Source organism: Mangifera indica, chromosome 2, assembly GCF_011075055.1.
Source record: "Mangifera indica cultivar Alphonso chromosome 2, CATAS_Mindica_2.1, whole genome shotgun sequence".
NCBI classification, from domain to species: Eukaryota; Viridiplantae; Streptophyta; class Magnoliopsida; order Sapindales; family Anacardiaceae; genus Mangifera; species Mangifera indica.
This window is the reverse complement of record NC_058138.1, coordinates 4,625,431-4,650,979: the sequence shown is the minus strand read 5'-3', so window position 1 is coordinate 4,650,979 and position 25,549 is coordinate 4,625,431. Positions and strand designations below refer to the sequence as shown.

The 25,549-nt window shown below is 28.4% G+C and overlaps 1 protein-coding gene across 1 annotated transcript; it reads right to left on the bottom strand.

Moving 5' to 3' along the window:
* Positions 1 to 15,732: 15,732 nt before the first annotated feature.
* LOC123208463 (F-box protein SKIP23-like) lies at positions 15,733 to 16,929 on the bottom strand. The gene has a single exon (XM_044625999.1). The coding sequence runs from the start codon at positions 16,927 to 16,929 to the stop codon at positions 15,733 to 15,735; it is 1,197 nt and encodes a 398-aa protein (XP_044481934.1).
* Positions 16,930 to 25,549: the final 8,620 nt, after the last annotated feature.

The following is a 25,549-nucleotide window of genomic DNA, read 5'->3' as shown; positions in this document are numbered from 1 at the left end:
GAGACAGACATTGCATGCAGTTCTGATTTCAGTGCAAGTGTTAATTTTCCGGTGGTTGCTATTCGTGCCATTGTGAGTGATTTTTCATACGAAATCAGATAATTCCTAAGTCAGCAATACTCTGAATCCAATAACTTCGAATCAACATATCACATCTTGATTATCATTTCACTTTGCATATATACAACACATGACCAATATAGTCTTTCCAAACAAAACATTATTAACTTTGTATTTGTGCACCATATAAACTATACGTATTCATATTGGATTCGATCATGAAATCTTAGATAAAAAATTACATCATAAATTAGCACAATCATACAATAGATCATTGACTATATTACCATAACTATATAAGTTATTATAATTGGTCATGTTCAAAAAATAATTTATTAATTGTTAATCTATACTAATATCATAGTGACATGACAATTAATATTAGCTTCGTTTACCTCCTCAACAATCAAAAAGATTTTTTCATATTTTAAGTCAAGATATTTTCATTTTTACGGTTGAAAGAATAGTCTCTATCATGTGATTGTCTGAAAGATGCAAATGAGTTTATGAAGTATGAAATAAAAAAAAGTAATGAAAAAAGATTACATTTATGACAGAGAAAATGACCAAAACAAGAAAATTATAGTGGAAACTGAGCATGTGAAGATGAAGATGGATGAGAGTCATTCAAAATCTTTCTATAGAGAATTTTCTATTCTAACCCTTCAACAATTAAGGAAGATTTTTATATATATATATTTTCAATCAAAATATTTTTATTTTAACTTTTAAAGATGTTTTTTTTTTCTCAATTAATTATCTTTTAATAATATATCTATATATAAATAAATTATATAAACTTATTTTTATAACTTAATATCAATAAATAATTATAAAATAAAAATAATTACATCATTTAATTAAAAATTATCATCTTAATTTATATAAGTAAATTTATTTAATCTATATAAAAACTGAGTTTTATTCTTTATTTATTTTTACTAGTTCGCTCATTTTCCATCTCAAATTAATTGAATTTGGTGAAATTTTCTTTTCATGTTAATCTGTTATTCACTTTTTAGTTGAAAACCAAGTATTCCAACTTAGTCAAATTTTTATTTGATCAGTTTTCTTGTAAATTACAAGTTAAATAAAATGTAATTCTCTTCAAGTTTATTCAATAAAATTAAAGATAATTTGAATTTAGTTTAAATAAAAATGATATAATTTGCCTTTAAAAGGTTATTTAAATGAAAATAAAAATGTTTTAGGGATAATAGGACATATATTATATTTATTACAATGTAGAGGAAAGTAAAATATAGCCCCCAAAATCTTAAGACAAAAATTTTAAATCTTTCAACACAAAATTTTTTATTGTACTTTTTTAAAAATATTTTCTATCAATATATTTGAAGAGTATAATTATTGTTGTAATAGAAGTGTTCATAAATTTAAAAAAAATGATTAAAATTATATTTGAGTGAAATTAAATTCAAGTATAAATTAATTTAAATTTAGTTTGAATTTATAATAATTAATTTGAAATTAAATTTTTTTAAATTGATTTAAAATATTATTAAAGAATACCAACAAAAAAATAATATTATTAATAAAATAAATAACATCAATAATAAATAAATTTACTGGTAAAATAAAAAATATTCTTAAATAAAAAAATTTTCCAATCAATTTTCTTATAAATTAGGAGTTTGAATAAAAAATTGAATAAGATTAATTTTACTAATGCTGTTTCACAAATAGTAGACAAAAATAAAGAATTATAAATTTAAAAAATTATTGTTTTTAAAATAATTTAACAAATAATTTATGGAATTGTAATTTAGTGCAGATCAGATATGAAAGTAAGAAAAAGCAAGGTTAAGAAAATAAGTTAATCAAATATTAATTTGAAGAGTAGAGTCAGTGTCATGCGATTGCTTCTTAGAAGATGTAAATGAGTTTCTGAAACATGAAATTAGAAAAAGCAGAAAAGAATTATTACAGTAGAGACCTACCATGTGAAGATAAAGATGAATAAGATTATAATTTAGTCTCCAAAATTTAAAACTTTATTCTGTCTTCTCGCTCTGAAAAGTAAGAGAAAAACATTTCTACAGAAAATTTAATGTTTTATCTTCTTAACAATCATGAAAGATTTTTCCATATTTTCAATCGAGATTTTTTCATTTTTACAATTCAAAGAGTACAAAGTATTATATATACAAATAATATAAATAATTATATATTATTATAAAATTAAATAATTTTAAATTAAAGATAAAATAATAGTTAATTATATGATCATATATTATTATTTATAATAAAGTTGATAAAATAATATTTAATTATATGATCATATATTATTATTTATAATAAAGTTGTATATATTATTTATATATAGCTATTTTAAATATATAAATAAATATAGATGTATATAGTGATTTGATATCCAAAAAACTTATTCTCTTCCAAGATTTGTTATATTGTTAAACTCTCACCCGTTAATTTTAAAAAATTCAGACTAATACCCGTCAACTATTACTATTAGTGAAATCTGTTAGTGATAAGGGTTACTCAGTAATATTAAACAAATAAAATTGATTAGCTTTCCAAACATAATTTTAAAAACTAAAATTTTCTCCTAGTTAGGTGTTTTTTTTGGTTGTTTACAACCATCTATTAACTTACACTCTCACACTTGTATTCTCTATTTCCGTTAACCATTTTTCTCCGTCCGAAGCTATAATTAACATCTTTTGACGCCCAATTGCATTATTTTTATGAGCAATATTATGTCTATATATTTTTTATACATAATTTAGATACATAGATAATATATAATCATAAAATTAAATATTATTTTATTTTTAATTCAAAATTATCTAATCAAATAATAGCACATCATCTATATAACTAAATTATATATAAAAAAAATATATACATATAATTTTATTTTATTTTTATTTCTATAGTAACTCTCACAAATTTATTTTCTTCAATGTCTTGTATTTGTGATCAACACGTTGCAATTTATGGATAAGTAGAGTGGCTCTGCCCAACAAGGGCAAAGACTTCTTTGATCTAATGAACATTCCACAGGAAGAGGAGGAAGACCACGATAACTGCTTTCAGCCTATTTGTGGCAAATTGTCTCAATCGCTGAGTTTTGATTAAGGCCGGTGAGCTAAGAATAGTAAACTAGTAACGGAGGCTTCGTTATCAATTGACTTTGGATGATATTAGGATGATGACAAAATCATGTAAAAGATTTAGCGTGAGATTGTTGCAGGGATTTTGTCATTGTTAACTGTTGTACAAATGTTATCAATGACATTGCATAAAGTTCTGATTTCAGTGCAAGTGTTAATTTTCTGGTGGTTGCTATTCGTGCCTTTGAGAGTGATTTTCCATACGAAAGCAGACAACTCCTGAGCCAGTGGTACTTTTGAATCCAATAACTTCGAATCAATATATCACATCTTTGATTATCATTCCACTTTGTATATATATAATACATGATCAATATAGTGTTTTCAAACAAAATATGGCTAACTTTGTATTTGTATACCATATAAACTATACGTATTCATATAAGATCTGATTATGAAATCTTAGATAAAAAATATTACATCATATAATAAGTTATTGACGATATTATCATAATTATATGACTTATGGTAATTGATCATGTTTAAAAAATAATTCATTAATTGTTAATCTATACTAATATCATAGTAACATGACAATTAATATTAGCTTTGTTTACCTCCTCAATAATCAAAAAGATTTTTTTATATTTTGAGTCAAAACATTTTCATCTTTCTGGTTGGTAGAGTGGTCTCTATCATGTGGGTAATTCTTGAAAGATACAAATGAGTTTATAAGGTATGAAATAAAAAAAAAAACAAGAAAGAAAGATTACATTTATAGCAAAGAAAATTACAATAGAGACTCACCATATGAGGATGAACATGGATAAGAGTCATTCAAAATCCTTTTATAGAAAATTTTTCTATTTTAACCCATATATATATATATATATATATATATATATATATATATATTTCAATTAAGATATTTTTATTTTAACTTTCAAAGATGTTTTTTTTCCTTAATTAATTATCCTTTTAATAATATTATATATATATATATATATATATATATATATATATATATATATATAAATAAATTATATAAACTTATTTTTTATAACTTAATATCAATAAATAATTATAAAATAAAAAATAATTACATCATTTAATAAAAAATTATCATTTTAATTTATATAAATAAATTTATTTAATAAATATAAAAATTGAGTTTTATTCTTTATTTACTTTTACTACTTCAATCATTTCCACCTCAAATTAATGAGGTGAGTATCAAATCAATTAAATTTGGTGAAACTTTTGTTTCATGTTAAACACTTATTCACTTTTTTGTTGAAAACAACCACTTATCCATATTTAGTCAAATTTTTATCTCATTGATTTTCTTGTAAATTAAAAGTAAAATAAAAAGTAATTTTATTCAAATTTATTGAATAAAATTAACGATAATTTGAATTTAACTTAAATAAAAATAATATAGTTTGCCTTTAAAAGGTTATTTAAGTGAAAATAAAAAGACTTTAGGGATAATGGGACATATATTATATTTATTACAATAGAGATCCGAAGATGAAGATGGATGAAGATAAAATATAGCCCCCAAAATCTTAAGAAAAAAAATTTTAAATCTTTCAACACAAAATTTTTTATAATACTTTTTTAAAAAATATTTTCTATCAATATATTTGAAGAGTATAATTACTGTTGTAATAGAAGTGTTAATAAATTAAAAAACGATTAAAATTATATTTTAGTCAAATTAAATTTAAATATAAATTAATTTAAATTTAGTTTGAATTTATAATAGTTAATTTAAAAATATTATTAAAGAATATCAACAAATAAATAATATTATTAATAAAATAAATAACATCAATAAATTATTAAATATAATTTTAAATTAATCTTAAATTAAATTATTAAATTAAAATTTTATTTTAAATTCAACTCAAAATTAAACTGATGAATGAGCCAAATTAAGTTAGCTAAAGTTCTTTGATTTATGATATTTTTATGTTGTGTCAATGTTTTTTTTTTTTTTAACTGATAACGTACATTATCATTCACAATTCACTTTTTAATTGAAACTCACACACAAACAGGTACAGAAATCATGTGTTCTTGATTAAAATTTTTCTAATTGATTTTCTTATAAATTAGGAATCTGAATAAAAAATTGAATAAAATTAATATTACTGATGTCATTTCACAGATAATAGGCAAGAACAAAGAATTGTAATTTTAAAAAATTACTCTTCAAATTAATATTTAAATTATAACCTTCCACAAGATTAGGTGTGTTCACAAATGAGATTAGGTGTCTAACCTTCCGTAAAAGAAAATTTAAACAGGTTTAAGGGTAATTAAAGTAAACCCAAGTTATAACTAAAATTATCAAACACTGTAATTTAATATGTGCCAAACTGCCTATTAAATTTTGTATAAGGATGCATTTACCAACCATTGAAAATTAATTATTTTTTTCCTCTTTTATTGAGATAAGGATAAATAATTTAGAGGACATACAACTCGATTTTACATAAAATTTCCCTACAGTTATAAATATAATGGAATTAATTGAATGATAGAAACTATAACTAAAATTTTATTAAAGGAATAGAAAGAGGGCTTCTGAAATGAGATAAGAAGCAAAAGGAAGAAGCAAGAAAGTTAATTGGATAAAGTGTGTATTACATGAAGAGAAGAGAGAGGGATTTATAAGAAATTTTGTCGCCCCTCCGGTCAACAAATATGACAATTTTCCGAGCCAATTTTCTAAGGTATTTAATGTTTTTCCATTATCTTTTGGCCAAAGTCAAATACATGTGGTGGAAAATTCACCTTCTGCAACACCCTCAACCATTCATGCCATAATTGAAAGGAATGTTGCAATAAATAAATTAAACATTCAAGAATTGGGTGCTATTCATTTTCATCACTAGCCCCATTCACATTTGTCCTTGTTCCTCTCTGTATTACAATGAAAGGTTGGGCCCATATGTGGGAACCTTTTTCATGTACAATTTAACTGTGCCCCCACATGGTAGATGGTCCTTGAAAAATGATTAAGATAAATGCCCACATCGATTGTTAGCCCAAAAAAATTATGTCGGCATATTTTTTGAATATACAAATAATATATTATAATACGATTAAATAATTTTAAATATATAAATAAATACCAATTAAGGGAAGCAAATACAACATTTTTGTGAACAAAACATAAACGATTTTATGCTTAAAAATTGTAATGATTCCAAAACTCAATGATAAAAGGGGGGAGGCGGCAAGATTTGACAATGTAAATGCAGCGCCGTTCAACACATGGAATGGAATTTGGCCCCAATTCAATCATTCACTTTTAAATCAGGTTTTAACTATTGCCTTTAGACGTTGGCATTTGTAGGTTTTAAATTGGTTAACCTGTCTTGTCATTTGGGCCCGACTGGGCTGAAAACAACTCATATTATCTATTATGAGTATTTTTTTTTATATTTTAAAAATAATAATAATCCTTTAAATATTATTATAAATAATTTAACAAACAGTTTATGAAATTGTAATTTAGTATTGATCATGTATGAAAATAAGAAAAAACAAGGTTATGAAAATGAGTTAATCAGATAGTAATTTGAAAAATAGAGTCAATGTCATGCAGCAGCTTCCTGGAAGATGTAAATGAGTCTCTGATGCATGAAATCAAAAAAAGGGAAATGTTATATACAGAAATAATATATATAACTTTATGTATAAATAATAATATATCATATATGATTAAGTAGTTTTAAATTAGAGATAAAATAATATTTAATTATATAGTCATATATTATTATTTGTGTATAAAATTATGTACATAATTTTATTATCTTAAATATATAAACAAATACATATTTATATAGTTATTTGATATCCAACAAACTTATTCCCATCCAAGATTTGTTATATTGTTAAACTCTCACTCGATAATTTTAAAAAATTCAGAGTAACACCTATCAATTGTTTCTGTTAGTAAAATTTGTCAGTGATAAGAGTATTATTACCATTATACTCAACAATATTAAACAAATAAAATTTATTAGCTTCCCAAACCTAATTTTAAAAACAAATATCTTCTGCTAGTTAGGGTTTTTTTTTTAGTTGTTTACTATCGTTAATTAACTTACACCCTGACATCTGTATTATTTATTTCCATTAACCATTTCTCTCCATCCGATGCTGTAATTAACGTATTTCAGCACCCAATTATATTATTTTTATAAGTACTACTATATGTATATATTTTTTATACATAATTGAAATACATAAATGATATATAATTATGAAATAAAAAATTATTTTATTTTTAATTTAAAATTATTAAATTATATAATAATATATAATTTATATAACTAAATCATATACTAAAAATATGTACATATAATTTTATTCTATTTTTATTTTTATAATAACTCTCACAAATTTATTTTCTTCGATATCTTGTATTTGTGATTAATACGTTGCAATTTATGGATAATAAGAGTGGCTCTGCCCCAACATAGGCAAAGACTTCATTGATCTAATGAATAATCCACAGGAAGAGGAGGAAGATCACGATGACTGTTTTCAGCCTATTTATAGCAGATTGTCTCAACTGCTGAATTTTGATAAAGGCTGGTGAGCTAAGAACAGTACACTAGTAACAGAGACTTTATTATCAATCGACTTTGGATGTTATCAGGATGATGACAAAATCATGTAAAAGATTTAGTGTGGGATTGTTGCAGGGATTTTGTCATTGGTACCTGTTGTAGAAATGTAAAATAGAAAGAAGGGCAAAATCGTAATTCGTTATTAATGACACGTATTTGACTTTGCAGTCGGAGTAATAATTGAGTTTCGAAAGGGAAATTAATGTTTATCTCTGCTATCATTTTACGTTTTTCTGGGTATAATTGGTAGTAATGTTTGAAAGGAACAGATGCCTGAAGCAGATTGTTGTGTCCACAAAAACTTATTTATGGATGAAATATGAAATGGTTTAAACAGTTCAACTGCATATCAGATTATTGCTTATCTGCAGCAGCTGATGCATGTCTGTTTGGTGTCTCCTTCCTTGGTGGCTATCGGAAAAATTACAAGTTGTAATTTTTTAATTTCACAAATGAGATTGACAACTTGTATCAGAAAAATTAGTCTCAAATGAGTAGATTACAAGTTGAAAATTGACATCATTTTTGTTTGAACCCTGGACTCTATGTGAACTCTGGACGTATATGATGTTATAGTTTTAAATCGTGATTTGCTTGAAATGTTGTTTGAAATTGTGAATTTTGTGTTTCATTTGCTTCAGTTTAAGCCAGAGGATTAGAGGTCCATCTTTCATCTCCTGTTTCTGCTTTTATATATCTTTCATATTATTTATTTATCTATTTATATTCACTGAATGTGAATTATATGGGTTTACTTTGTATTTAGCTGTAAAGATTGTGTTAGTAATAAACCAATCTTTACACGTAGCCAATATTAGCAATTTTTAACATAGTTCGGCTAAGTTCAACATGCCATACATCTACGGACCAAATCCAACAAATAAAATCCACTAAACAATTCAATTAGAAGCTGAAATTAATAACACTTAATGTTCAGTTAGCATTTAAGGCTAAGTTTTACTAATTGGATGGCGAGACAGACATTGCATAGAGTTCTGATTTCAGTGCAAGTGTTAATTTTCCGGTGGTTGCTATTCGTGCCTTTGTGAGTGATTTTTCATACGAAATCATATAATTCCTAAGTAAGCAATACTTTGAATCCAATTACTTCGAATCAACATATCAGATCTTGATTATCATTCCACTTTGCATATATACAACACATGGCCAATATAATCTTTCTGAACAAAACATGATTGACTTTGTATTTGTGCACCATATAAACTATACGTATTCATATTGGATTCGGCCATAAAATCTTAGATAAAAAAAAATTATATCATACATTAGCACAATCATACAATAGGTCATTGACTATATTACCATAATGATATAACTTATTTTAATTGGTCATGTTCAAAAAATAATTTATTAATTGTTAATCTATACTAATATCATAGTGACATGACAATTAATATTAGCTTCGTTTACCTCCTCAACAATCAAAAAGATTTTTTCATATTTTAAGTCAAGATATTTTCATTTTTACGGTTGGAAGAGTAGTCTTTATCATGTGATTGTCTGAAAGATGCAAATGAGTTTATGAGATATGAAATAAAAAAAAAAAGCAATGAAGAAAGATTACATTTATGACAGAGAAAATTACCAAAAAAAGAAAATTACAATGGAAACCGGTCATGTGAGGATGAAGATTGATGAGAGTCATTCAAAATTTCTCTACAGAAAATTTTCTATTCTAAACCTTCAACAATTAAGGAAGATTTTTTTATATATATATTTTCAATCAAAATATTTTTATTTTAACTTTTAAAGATTCTTTTTCTCAATTAATTATCTTTTAATAATATTTTTTATATATACATATAAATAAATTATATAAACTTATTTTCATAATTTAATATCAATAAATAATTATAAAATAAAAATAATTGCATCATGTAATTAAAAATTATCATCTTAATTTATATAAGTAAATTTATTTAATCTATATAAAAATTGAGTTTTATTCTTTATTTATTTCGACTAGCTCACTCATTTTCCACCTCAAATTAATTGAATTTAGTGAAATTTTCTTTTTATGTTAATCTATTATTCACTTTTTAGTTGAAAACCAAGTATTCAAACTTAGTCAAATTTTTATTTGATCGGTTTTCTTGTAAATTACAAGTTAAATAAAAGTAATTCTCTTCAAGTTTATTAAATAAAATTAAAGATAATTTGAATTTAGTTTAAATAAAAATAAAAAAGTTTTAGAGATAATAGAACATATATTATATTTATTACAACATAGATGAAAGTAAAATATAGCCCTCAAAATCTTAAGAAAAAAATTTTAAATCTTTCAACACAAAAATTTTTATTGTACTTTTTTTAAAAATATTTTCTATCAATATATTTGAAGAGTATAATTATTGTTGTAATAGAAGTATTCATAAATTAAAAAAAATGATTAAAATTATATTTTAGTCAAATTAAATTTAAATATAAATTAATTTAAATTTAGTTTGAATTTATAATAATTAATTTGAAATTAAATTTTCTTAAATTGATTAAAAATATTATTAAAGAATACCAACAAATAAATATTATTATTAATAAAATAAATAACATCAATAATAAATAAATTTACTGATCAAATAAAAAATATTCTTAAGTATAATTTTAAATTAATCTTAAATTAAATTATTAAATTATTAAATTAAAATTTTATTTTAAATTCCCCTCAAAATTAAATTGATCAATGAGTCAAATTGAGTTAGTTAAAGTTTTTTATTTATAATATTTTTGTATCGTGTTGTCGGTTTTACTAATGAAAAAGGGGTGAGCTAAAATGATACAATTTGAAAAAGTAAGTACAAAACTAAGACTTGAAATAATTAGACTAAGTGTAAGTCTTTCTTCAATGTCCTAACTTACACTATCATTCACAACTCACTCTTTGGTTGGACCCTTCTCACACAAACAGGTACGAAAATCACGTGCTTTGAATTAAAATTTTTCTAATCAATTTTCTTATAAATTAGGAGTTTGAATAAAAAATTGAATAAGATTAATTTTACTAATGCTTTTTCTCAAATAGTAGACAAAAATAAATAATTATAAATTTAAAAAATTACCCTTTTTAAAATAATTTAACAAATAGTTTATGGAATTGTAATTTAGTGCTGATCAGATATGAAAGTAAGAAAAAGTAGGGTTAAAAAAATGAGTTAATCAAATATTAATTTGAAGAGTAGACTCAGTGTCATGCAACTGCTTCCTAGAAGATGTAAATGAGTTTCTAAAACATAAAATTAGAAAAAGTAGAAAATAATTATTACAGTGGAAACCCACCATGTGAAGATGAAGATGAATGAGATTATAATTTAGTTTCCAAAATTTAGAACTTTATTTTGTCTTCTTACTTTAAAAAGGAAGAGAAAAACATTTTTACACGCAATTTTATGTTTTATCTTCTTAACAATTATGAAAGATTTTTCCATATTTTCAATAGAGATTTTTTCATTTTTACAATTCAAAGAGTACAAAGTATTATATATACAAATAATATAAATAATAATATATTATTATAAAATTAAATAATTTTAAATTAAAATAAAATAATATTTAATTATATGATCATATATTATTATTTATATAAAAAATTATATATATTATTTATACATATAATTTTATTATTTTAAATATATAAATAAATATAGATGTATATAGTGATTTGATATCCAAAAAACTTATTCTCTTCCAAGATTTGTTATATTGTTAAACTCTCACCCATTAATTTTAAAAACTTCAGACTAATACCCATCAACTATTACTATTAGTGAAATTTGTTAGTGAAAAGAGTTACTTAGTAACATTAAACAAATAAAATTTATTAGTTTTCCAAACATAGTTTTAAAAACTGAAATTTTCTCCTAGTTAGGTTTTTTTTTGGGTTGTTTACAGTCATCTATTAACTTACACTCTCACATTTGTATTCTCTATTTCCGTTAACCATTTTTCTCCATCCAAAGTTGTAATTAACATCTTTTGACACCCAACTGCATTATTTTTATGAGTAATACTATATCTATATATTTCTTATACATAATTTAGATACATAAATAATATATAATCATGAAATTGAATATTACTTTATTTTTAGTTTAAAACTATCTAATCAAATAATAACACATAATCTATATAACTAAATTATATATAAAAAATATATATAACTTTATTTTATTTTTATTTCTATAGTAGCTCTCACAAATTTATTTTCTTCAATGCCTTGTATTTGTGATGAACACATTGTAGTTTATGGATAAGTAGAGTGGCTCTGCCCCAACAAAGGCAAAGACTTCATTGATCTAACAACCAATCCACAGAAAGAGGAGGAAGACCACGATAACTGTTTTCAGCCAATTTGTGGCAGTTTATCTCAATCGCTGAATTTTGATTAGGGCTGGTGAGCTTGTTATTAGGATAATGACAAAATCATGTAAAAGATTTAGCGTGAGATTGTTGCAGGGATTTTGTCATTGCCAAGTGTTGTACAAATGTTATCAATGACATTGCATAAAGTTCTGATTTCAGTGCAAGTATTAATTTTCTGGTGGTTGCTATTCGTGCCTTTGAGAGTGATTTTCCATACGAAAGCAGACAATTCCTGAGCCAGCGATACTTTGAATTCAATAACTGCGAATCAACATATCACATCTTGACTATCATTCCACTTTGCATACATATGATGCATGATCAATATTGTCTTTTCAAACAAAATATAACTACACGTTTTCATATTATATTTGATTATGAAATCTTAGATAAAAAATATTACATTGTATGCTAACACAATCATATAATAAGTTATTGACTATATTATTATAATTATATGACTTATGATAATTGATAATGTTTAAAAAATAATTTATTAATTGTTAATCTATACTAATATTATAGTGACATGACAATTAATATTAACTTTGTTTACCTCCTAAACAATAAAAAAGATTTTTTCATATTTTGAGTCCAAACATTTTCATCTTTATGGTTGGTAGAGTAGTCTCTGTCATGTGGTTACTTCCTGAAAGGTACAAATGAGTTTATGAGGTATGAAATAAAAAAAAAAACAAAGAAGACAGATCACATTTATAGCAAAGAAAATTACAGTGGAGACTCATCATGTGAAGATGAAGATAGATGAGAGTTATTCAAAATCTTTTTATGAAAATTTTTCTATATATATATATATATATATATATATATATTTCAATCAAGATATTTTTATTTTAACTTTCAAAGATGCTTTTTTTCCTTAATTAATTATCTTTTAATAATATTATAAATATATATAAATTATATAAACTTATTTTTTATAACTTAATATCAATAAATAATTATAAAATAAAAAATAATTACATCATTTAATTAAAATTTATCATTTTAATTTATATAAATAAATTTATTTAATATATATAAAAATTGAGTTTTATTCTTTATTTACTTTTACTACTTCACTCATTTTCACCTCAAATTAATGAGCTGAGTGATCAAATCAATTAAATTTGGTGAAACTTTTGTTTCATGTTAAACACTTATTCACTTTTTAGTTGGAAACCACCACTTATCCATATCTAGTCAAATTTTTATCTCATTGATTTTCTTGTAAATTATAAGTAAAATAAAAAGTAATTCTATTCAAGTTTATTGAATAAAATTAAAGAAAATTTGAATTTAACTTAAATAAAAATAATATAGTTTGCCTTTAAAAGGTTATTTAAGTAAAAATAAAAAGACAAGACATACACAATTGGAAAGACAAACCAAGGTTGCAAGAGGTGAACACAAGACATTCTTTGAAGAGTGGCTTTATACAATCCTACAACAATTACAAAACAACATGCACGTATTCATTCACTAATTAACAATATACTTTCGCGTAGACTTCTTTGAGTCAATTATAGGCAACTATGCATAGACGGAGAAGGTAAAATATTAAAGTTTATGTGTCTTTGTGTTTATTGAGGAAATTCCTGTCTTCTTGTTGAATTGATATATTGTGATCATTTTAAACGGTAGAACTGACTCTCCACGGCTAATGCTTTTACTATTACAGATTGTTTAGAGTTTTGTGAATGAATGGAAGAAGGAGAAGAAGAGTGAGTCACAGCAAATTGTTAATGTTCATCAACATAGCAAAGTCATGGGTAAGTGCGTGGTAATAGATGAATTGTCATTTCTTTTTAAACTTAATTCATAAGAATATATATATATATATAAGTTGTCTTTAGAAATTCAACTGATTAAATAGATTTTCAATTGATATTGAAGGACAAAATAAAACAATCACTTCCAATTGTGTTTGTCTTGTCTTTAATAAGAAATTTTCATAGTTTAACCTCTTCTATAAGAAAATCTAAAAGTTTGATTTATTCAAAAGTAAAAATACAAAGTTTAGTTGCTATAATAAAAAAAATAAAATAAAATAAAATTCGGTCTCTTTAATTTAAAAATCTTACTAATTTAAAATTGTTAATACATTTTATAGGAACTAAAAGTTCTTTTTATTTTTTTTAATTTAAGGTGAAGAGGCCAAACTTTCAATATTTCATAATGAAACATCAAAGTAATCAACTCGCTTCCAAAACAAAATAAAACAAACAAATCTAATTGTTTTTGTTCAATACCTTTTATAGGAAATACTAAAAATTTAGCCCTTTAATGGAAAAATTTTTAAATTCAATTTCTCCAATAGGAAAAACCGAGAGTTCAATTCTCTCACTTAAAAAAGAACAAAGTTTAGTTATATCAATGGAAAAAAATGTTATTAGGTATTCTTAACATAATGTTATTATAAACTTTTTCTAAAAATATTGTCAGCGGATAAAACCTAATTGGGGAGTCATTTAGAGCCTGATTATGATTTAATTGTAAATGATCTTCATCACCTTTTCATTCATGTTCACTCGGATATTTAGAGCGAGCAATACTATATATATAAATAAATCTTACTAACTAATCCGGGTTCATTAATGTTCTTGAGGAAACAGAGAATAGACATTATTAGCTTCTCTTAGAACTATTCGAATGCTAAACTCTTTAAGCTGCTAAGTTGTATTAATATTCAAAACAGAGTAAATTTTCAAATTAAAAGTAAATTCAAGCCATATTAGATAGATGAGTCTCATGCGAATTTTCAAATTTCTATTCCAAAACATAATATAACTAATGATTGCAATCAATCTCATGACTTTAACCAATTTGTTTCACAATGTCATCAAGTATTCTTACATTGAGGGCAGTGTGGTATCATACTTGAAGCTTCATATATGTAAACCATTATATTGGCAGTTTCAATAATCCAAAGTGAACCAAAATGTTGCTAGAATTTGAAAAGGAAAAATCAAAGAGCCAGCTTAATGTTGGAATTGGTGATCATCTAATCTATAAGGAATTATGTTGACGCATAGGTAACAAGTAAGGTGAGGAGATATTGCAAAAATATTAACGTTAGGTATAACCTACTTTGGGTGAACTAAGAATTTAAGATAAATTGTCTATAATTGTTTGTTTTATCGATTCCACAAGTTTTCTAGAATGATTACTCAAAACAAAATAATCAACAAGGTATAAGAAAGCTGTGCAATTATTTTTTTGGCTTAATCTCACAAAAAGGGTACTGACTATTTATAAAACTTGGATCTCAAGCGTGACATTCTGAAAAAGAGTAATTTACCACCCAGCACAACCAAAATGAACCATATCCAAGAAGATTCTCATACATTTTATGCAATTAAAGCTCAAATTCCAAAACTTTTAGCAGCATGAAGAAATTGTGGAGCACACGGAGACGGCATGGAACAGAGCAATTCTTGAGTATTATTGTATTAATATAAAGAAACTTCACATTTATGAACAAAGAGTCCTCAATTTACAGACTAAATCAGGAGTTTACTTTTTTTTAACATGAAAGAAAAGAACCCTTTACCTTAAGAGAAGAGCCAGCTTGGAGGAGGCCAGAACATTTCGGAAAAACCAGGAAAAGCTGAGAGTTTATCAGTACAACGATTTTCCAGGTTAAAGATCACAGCATTGCTTCCAGGGCAATCACAATCAACATTCGGATGACCTCTATCAGGTAAATAAACACAATTCCATTTCAATCCTGAGAACTCTTGAGCTGAAAGAAAAAAGTTACATTCCTTGAACATGAACAAGGCTCTATCCTGGAATCCATCCTTCACCGCAACCCACTCATCCTTCCCCTCATCAAGCTTGAAAATATTCAACCCAACCCGGCAACCTCTGTCACCAGATTTACCCCAGAAGTGGCTGTCGCAGTTTCCAGGGAAGTCTAAGTAGTTCTTCCGGATTAAGAACAAATCCGGAGATGACTTTACCAAGTGGAAGGAAGAGGCTGACCTGCTTAGCGAAATCCGCAATGGAGCCACTGGTTCCGAAACGTTCAAGGACTTCGGATCCACACACACAGTACGATCTTTGTAGCTAAAGACATAGAATCTTCTGTTATTATAGATTATGTCATAAATAAAATGAGATCGATCTTGAACGATATCGATATTGTGCCATTTGTTATCTCTTCTTTTCCAAACTACAACCTTTCCCTGAATCAACACCATAATAGCAAATTCATCATCATCGTCATCTTCATCAGCAGAAACCACTACTTTGCCAGTGTAGCTTCGTTCCGATCTGCTGAGCTCCCTTTGTTGGTCTGTAGCTAATTCAAGTCTGTATCCTTTACTTATCTCCTTAACGCGATAATCCAGTAAGTTGAATGACCCTGGTAACTTATCGGAGACGTTCTTGACTTGAGATGTGGAGAAGGGATCCAGGAGTTTGACATCTCCGGACGGTGAATCTTCGACTTTGACTAGCCAGGCTCCTGGGGTGTGATGAGGATGGGAGATTTGTGAGAGGGGTTGGATGGCGTAAACGGTAGACTGGGCAATGAAGAAGTGTATGGGAGAGTTGGAGGTGGGAGAGTGGTGGAAATAGTGGATGTCTGAGTATGGGTTTGGTGGCGGAGGAGGAGGGAGGGCGGCTCGAAATGAGGTGCAGACGGCGCGGAAGCGGAGAGTGTCGATTCTAGTGGGGAGGCGGTCTGCAATGGTGGCGAGTAGGTGGTCTGGAAAACTGGACCAGTCACGGGAACTGTTCTCCATGGGAGCTATGACATGAAGGATGAAGAAGAAAGGAGAAAAGTCTATGGAAAGGATATGAAAGAAGAAAGAGGGGATAAGATAAGGAGAGAGTCCAGACTTGAAGAAGGAAGATCGTAGAAGGAAGGACAAAGTAGGAAAAAAGGCGCAGCCCAAAGTTGAACAGGCTCTGTCTGTCAAAGAGTTTGACTGAGCTAGACTCAGTTTTTTGCCCTAATTATATATTATTCAAAATAATATTATTTTAATTATTTTGATTAAAAATTTTTTATGTTAATAAATTTAGTAAGTCAAACACTCCAAACTTAACATAAAATTCCTAGATTCAAACATGAGTTTAAACTCATTTAAGACAAACTTTCAAAAACCATAAGTGAACCCATAAGCTCTATAATATCAATAAATTTGCCCAACAATGAGATTTGCCCACAACCTCATTCTAGTAAATGAAATAAACCAAACAATGGCTCGTTATCATAAGTATTAGTATTTTTAAAATCATATCGATAATCAAATTAGTTGTCTTATTGATTCATGATTCGATCAATTCAATTAGATGGATCGATCGATTCCTAAATTATAATGTTTTTATTGAATATTATTAAATATTTATCATATTTTTTAAATATAAGAATATTTATTTAAACAGAATGATCTAGTGTCACTTTTCTAGTTTTTTTCTATTAAAAATATTTGTATAAATAATTAACTTATTTCAACCCATCAAAATCAATTCAATTCAATTCAATTATTCTCTTTAATTAATATTTGTTTATTTTCAGTAACTTTCTCTTTCTAATTAATATTTGTTTATTTTCAATGACAACTATTTAATTTCCAACTAGTTACTCAACCATCCTTTTTTAATGTTATCCACTATCATTTTTATTTTTCTTTTTTTTATAAATATATATATAAAAAACAAAAACCGATCTTTTTTTAGGTGAACCACACTGGACCAAGAGCTAGTTCACGATTGAGCCAATCAGTCTTGTCTGAGCTGATTTTAATAACATGATAAGTATGATTAGTTGACAAAATTAGAGTTATTTATAATTTTGGATAGGGTTCAAACAATTGGACATAGGACTACGATCGTACCAAACTAAACCGAGTATTATTTGATTCAAGTTTGACTTGATTGTATTTACACAAATCTCAAGTTCGTGCTCACCAAGTTAAGAAGTTATTAGTTTGAGCTCAAAATAAAACAACTTGAGCTTAATTCGATACATTTAAATTAAATCTCATAACTTATATATTTATCAATTATCCTCATGTTTAAAATCAAACTAACTCAAAACTCAACCCTGCTTGACATAAACCGTGCCATGAGCAGTTTGAAAGCATCTCACCTCACTTGCAGCCCTAATTGGGCTTCGAGGACTCCTCCAAGTCCAATCGTTTATCATCACAAAAGTAATTTGAAAGACTTTGAGCTCAGCAGGACAATATTAGCAGCTCAAAAAGTGTAGGAAAGCTAAATGATATACAGGAGTCTTGGGCATAACAGGAGAAGTAGATGACCAAGCTTACTCTAGTTTCAAAACATTAAGATCCATAATTCACATATACATGCTCAGAAATTAAAACCAGCATAACTACCAACTAATAAAAAAAGAATTCTTAATAATACCTGTATGGTCCGACCAAGATGTTAATCAAATCTTCACATCGACAATGAAACACTACTCAAGTGGTTGATCCCAAAAACTTCTTCGATAAAATGTCTTCACATCGATCCAGAAAAGTTGTTCCAGTACCTAACATGTAATAATAAAGTTCAAATGCAGGCATTTGTCAAAATAATAAAGAGAACAAAACGTTATGATGAAGAAGACTTGGCAAGGTAGTGCAAAATTTCTAGGCGAACACAAGAACGGATCTGTCCATTAAACTCAGAACAAAATAATGCTTCAATGGAAGCCGAGTTGAAAAAGATTCAATTTAGTAAGGACTTGATAGAGTAAGAAATCCTGCAATCAATCAGTAATCGCATCACAAAGATATAATGTTACTGTATATTATAAAGTGAAAGCGAAAAAAACACATAGAAGGTGCCATGAACACCAAAGGCTGAACATACTGAAGCCACAGAAACTTAAGAATCTGCCACAAGGCACAAATTAATAAACCGATAAAAAGGAAACTTAGTTTACAGATAAATATTTGTTTTTGACATATGAAAATAGAGAGACTATCAAGAACTGAAATAGAAAAACAGAGTACGCTATGACAATGAATCATGGCTGAGAGAAGAGAGATCATGGAATTTTGTAACCATTCCCTAAAATTGATTATCTGAAACTGGAATAAACAGAGAAACTGCTTATAGCATTCAACTATAAATAAATCAAATTTGCTTGAATCTCATGCTTGATGATCCAGCAAAGAGTAATTTAACTATCTCCAGAACAACCTTGGGGAATGATTATCCAAGAGTTCGCACCCACAACTGGCTAAAGCTTGGATTACGACAAAGAGAGCATCAAGAAAGATGGTGCAGCAAAAGGAGACAATAAGGAACACAGCAAAGCAAATCCATATCCAATTCAAAACGAGCAACAACAACTAATATCTGTAAAAGCATTTGAACATTGAAAATTTACATACAGGAAGTCAGTATATGTACTGTTTCACACCATGTCCTTCTAAATCAGTATTTCCTGTGCTTACATAATCTTGTTAAAAATGCCCTCAATCTAGCTACACAAATCAGATTTCAATTGAAAAAAAATAATCAATACACAGATATTACAATAATACTATGGAATTGCTATCAGAATCATGAAACAACCTAAAAATACAAGCAACTCCCCCAGATGCAACTAACATACTATTTTAATATGCTTTTTAAATCTGCACTTTCAATTCTTACATAATCTTGTTAAAAGTCTTCAATCTAGTCAAACAAATCAGAATTTAATATGGCATTGCTATCACAAATAAAGAAATGAATCATAAACACAAGTCCACTCCAGCGAATTCATCACAGAAAGTGCTATACAATACACAATTTAAAAAGAAAAAAAAAAACTGACATTCAGGGAAGAGCCAAGCTGCTGGAGACAAAAAAATCTCATAAGATTCAGGAAATGATACGAGCCACTCATTGCTACCGTCATTGAAGTCGAAAATCAAAGTATACATCCCTGGAAAATCATATGCAACCCCAAAGAAACCAGTTTCACCCATATAAACACAATTTGGTTTTATTCCCAAAAAATCTTTAGCTGAAATAAATAAGCTACCTCCATCAAACAGAAACAATCCTCGACCCTCCAAATCCTTCACTTCAATCCACTCTTACTCTTCTTCATCCAGCCTAAACACATAGAAAATAGAATTCAAAACCACTTTCTCAGCCTTAGCTAGAGAGAAATTTCTCTTATTTCCCCATTTTTTATCACTACTATTACGATTTTTAATCAAATACAATTCACTAGATGTATTTACAAAGCTTTTGTAAGTAAAACGAGTCAACAATGGAGGCAAAGTTTCACCAACCTCCAAAGACTTCGGATCAACACTTAAAATATGCCCATTTGACATCACTACATGAAACTTCTTCTTATAATAGGCAATATCCTCACCAAAACCCAAGTCGACCCATTTCTTATCACAGCTCCTCCATACCATCAACTCCAAATTCAGAAAAACCATGACTGCTAACTCATCATTATCTGCAGAGACGGCGACTTTTTGAAACAAAATATCCTTCCACCCACTAAACTGCCTCGGATGTTCATCAAAAACCCAATCGATTCTATAACCTTTACTGATTTCCTGCTCTTCAAAATGACGGCGAGAGTATGTGTCCTGGACCCGGGTTTCTCCCTGGCTTGATTTTTCAACTTTGACTATCCACGGAGGGGCGCCGTGGGAAAGGGGTTGAAAGGCATAGACAGTCGATTCGGCAATGAGGAGGTGCAAAGGGGGTTCGCAGATTCCGGGGTCATAGTAATAATGAACGGGAGAAAGTTTCGGAGAGGGGAGAGGGACGGCGAAGCGGAACGAGCTGCAGACGGCGCGGAAACGGCTGAGTTCAGTTTGGGTTGGAGGCGTTGCGCGGTGTTGAAGAGAATGGGGTCTGGGAGACTGCACCAGTCGAGGGTTACAGAGGCGATGGCCATGAACGGAGGGTAATTTAGAAAAAAAAAATTAAAACGCTAAAATCACTCAGCAGCGTCGGAACAGCAGAGTGCGGACGGAGGAAGAAGAAAGGGAAAGGGAAAGTTTTCTTAACGAATCACAGAGATGGAGATAATGGGATTTCCTAGACAGGTCCAGGCCCGAGCGTTAGTGCGAGTGAGTGTATCAGAAAATATCAGAAATATCACAATTTACCCCTCAAGGTTTGTAGAAAATATTACAACCCTGTGCTACGGATAGTAATAATATATTTACAAAAAAGATACTACTTTACCACAATACTAAGACTGTAAATTGAGCTCGATTCAATTAGATTTACGTAAGATTTGAGTCTGAGTTGGACGAGTTGAGGAGCTGTAGGCTTGAATTGAACTTAAAATAGAAGCTGTTGAATTAAGTTTAACTTGAAAAATCATAATTAAATGTATAACTCATATATGGCCAAAAGACTTGTTCCCACCCAAGGCTTGATATAATCCTAAACTTCCAACATTCAACTTTTAAAAACTCAAACACCCACTTAAAAGTCAATTTCTGTTAAAAATATTAATTAAGATTAGGGGTAAAAGTGTTATTTAATAAAAAAATTTATTGAATTAAAGTTTTATCATATTTTTCCTCTAGGTATAAAAACTATCATTTCCCCCCACCTACGGCTTGAAAATAAACATTTTCCCCCTAGGGTTTGTGGTTTTGTCTTGTTGTTACTTCTCTGATGACCGAAGTTTGCCAACCACCACACTGGTAATCCTCCCTCTCTCGGACGATGATAAATCATCAATTAATCAGAGGTGGACTGACCATTCCTTTGCTCGAAAACAAAAGAGATCTATGCATCACATAGACAGATTCATGGGGCCTTTTTCATATTCGTTTGGTTACGTTTATATTTTATTAGTTGTTGATTATGTATCAAAATGGGTAGAAGTGAAAGCTACCTATACTGATGACTCTAAAGTTGTTTCAGGTTTCTTTAAATCTAACATATTCAGCAGGTTCGACATTCTAAAGGCCTTAATTAGTGATTAATAAAAGCATTTTTGTAACCGAATAGTGGAGGCGATGCTAAAAAAGTATGGTGTAACACACAAGATTGCTACGTCATACCATCCGCAAACCAGCGAACAAGCTGAGGTTTCAAACTGAGAAATTAAATCTATCATTGAGAAAACCATTAGTCCAATAAGAAAGGATTGGAGTTTGCGCTTGGAGGATGCGCTATAGGCATATAGAACAACATACAAAACGTCAATTGGTATGTCATCATACAAGTTAGTATTCGGTAAGGCCTGCCATCTTCCAGTTGAATTAGAGCATAAAACATATTGGGCTATCAAGCAATGTAACATGAAGTTCGATGAGAGTGGTGAACATAGGAAATTACAGTTGCAAAAATTAGAAGAAATTCGCAATGGCGCTTACAAGAGTTTTAGAATCTATAAGGAGAAAACAAAAGCATTTCATGACAAAATGATTTTCAGAAAAGAATTTTCAATTGGCCAAAAAGTTCTCCTTTATCATTCAAGACTTCGGTTGTTTTCAGGTAAATTACATTCTCATTGGATTAGACATTTTATTATTACTAACATTTTTCCTCATGGTGTAGTAGAGATTTAAAGCTTAGCAACCTCGAAAGTGTTTAAAGTTAATGGCCACAGACTCAAACCTTTTTACGAAGAAGTGCAAATTGCAAATGTCAAAGAAGAGGAGCTGAAAGCTCTCATCTACATTGATAATTAGACAAAGACATTACGTCGATCCGATGACTGTAAACAAAGGCGCTACTTGGGAGGCAACCCAAGCTTTCAATCTTATTTTAATACTTTAATTTTAATTTTTCTGGACAATTGTTTTTAATTTCAGTTATGTGTCTCAAATTTGATTTTAAATTTCAATTCTAGGATTTTTGGATGTTTAATTAGCAATTATTTTATGATTTTCAATTAGATTCATTTTAATTTATTTTTATGTTACTATTCAATCATCTTCTTTCTTCTGCCAAGTTCCAGTTAGCCTTTCGTAAATGTTCACAGAGGAGAAATCTGCATTTTGGTGTTTTGGAACTGGGTCATTCGTTTTTGTCAAAGTCTAGCTCTTGCTTTGTTATTTTGTTAAATACAAGGGGCCTATATGATTAAGTGTAATTATAAGGCTGGGGTTATATGTTTCTAGAAATCATACTTGCCAAACCCACGCACCACACTTTCTCTCCCACTAAAAACCTAGTAACCTTTTCACCTATTCTACAATGCCATGGTTAGAACCCGCTCATAGCATCAAAGACCAGCAAGATCCACCCATCAGAGACCCCCCACACCAAAGCCGTCATCAAAATTAGACAAATCACCCGTCAATCGAACTCAGTAGTTTTCATCCTCTCCTACACATTCAATGCCTTAATCATCATCTTCCTCACCATCACCTTAGCCACAACAAAGTGCCACTACTTCAGCCCATTCTGGTCCATATTCGTGCACTCGAAAAGGGAAGAAAGTGGAACTCTTTAGTAGCCTAAAGCTCAAACTAGGTAGCTTCAATACCTTTATTAATGAACAAGACCAACAACGGTATGGGTCTATGTGTGAGCACAAAATCTACCCTTGTAAGTATGTTCATACTCAAACTCTTGATCAATTAGGCATTCGTAATGAAATTGATAAACTTATGAATAGGCTAGATTGGAAAAATTATGTATATGTGAACTATCTTACCTTTATTGAGCTAACCCATGTATTTTATACAACATTTCAATTTAATGATGATGGAGAGTTGATTTGTTTACCGAAGGAATAGTTGAGTTTAGGATAATGGGGAGAGAATGTTCATTTTCAATTTCTGAATTTAACATTGCTTTGGGGTTTCTGAAAAAAAAAGATGCAAAGAGTGAGTGATATGTACGTTCCCAATGTGATTACAGTCCTGATTTTAATCCTACTGATTTATGGCATGAATGGTCAGTTGATTCTGCTCCATACAACCCTAGTGTTTCCAAGAGCTCTTATTTAAAAAGTCTTGTGTTTAAATATTTACAGTAATTCTTGGCTTTTAATTTTTCTGGAAGGAGGGATAGTGCAGGTACTATTTCTAAGGTTGAGTTTTATTTTTTATGGTGTATGGAGCATAATATTCAAGTTAATTTAGGTTTTTGGTTACTCACTCAATTCCAATCAGTGGTCTAGAAGAAAAATAAACCTTTAATCCTTGGTTCTTATATCACTCAATTAGCCATTAATTTGGGTTTATTAGATATTTTTAATCATAACATGCACATTGCTTGTGAGGTGGAACCATTGGATATGACTTGTTTAGATAGGATGAGAAAAGTGACAAAACAAACAAATGGCAGTTTCAGTTTCATGCAACCTGGATTAGCAGTAATGCCTCATTCTAGGCCAAATAGGCAGTAAAGAACAACGACAGAAGTAGATCCCAGCAGCACCTAACCACGAGTAGACATTCTATCATCTTCCTATGCTCATTCATTCAACAACATAGGGGCACAACTATATAGATATGAACAAAAATTAAACCGCATGGAGTGCAATCTAATGGCATTCTTCAATTCTTAAGGATTCACGCCATATTATCCTTTATCTCTATAATTCATTCTACTGCTTCTTTTCCTCAGATCCAGAGAAGTTTTCTTTCCATTTTCTTTTATATTTCAGTTTCATTATTGTGTGTTTTGTTTAATCATTACGGACAATGTTTGGTTCAAGTGTGGGGGAGGGTTTATTTGTGTTTTATTTTTTCTGTTTTTCCTTACTTGTCTTCTATTTTTTTCTGATATGTTATTATGTTTTGTCCTTTTGTTCTGTTTTTATTTTGTTCTGTCTACCTATTATGTTCTTCTTTCTGTTTTTTTGTCTTCTTTATGTTATGTTTCTTCTGGTTCTGCCTTATTTTGCGCTTTGTTCTGTTTTTGTTATTGTTCGTTGCTGGTTAAAGTTGGTTTTTGTTTTTCATTGATGTGGCAACTGGTGTATTCTTCCCTGATTTTAGTCAACCAAACAGTTCCATTAATTTCATTTTGAATGAATTAAATTATATGCATGTCATGGGATTTAGCTGATTAAGTATGAGAGCAATGCATATTAATTTGTTAGATTAACTAAGGGTATACACTTAAACAAATTTTGATAATTAAATGATAGAGCTTTGTTTGAAGTTGAGGTGAATTGATTTAACCCGTGAGTTTTGAGCCGAAAAAGATTGAAACATACATATCAATCGATGTTTTCTTTGATGAGTGATATTCTCCTATGTGAATATATCTCTAGAACTTGTTTTAAACTATTTCAAGACTACATCAATATATGCATGCATGAAAATGATAAAGGCATTCTTGTTTAAACCTTTTAGCTTAAAAGGCCAACTTATTTTAATTTCCCTAGTTAGCCCCTTGAGCCTTACAAAGCCTTGATTCTTTGTGCTAAAACCAAATTACAAACCAAAGCCTTCAAGTAAAAAT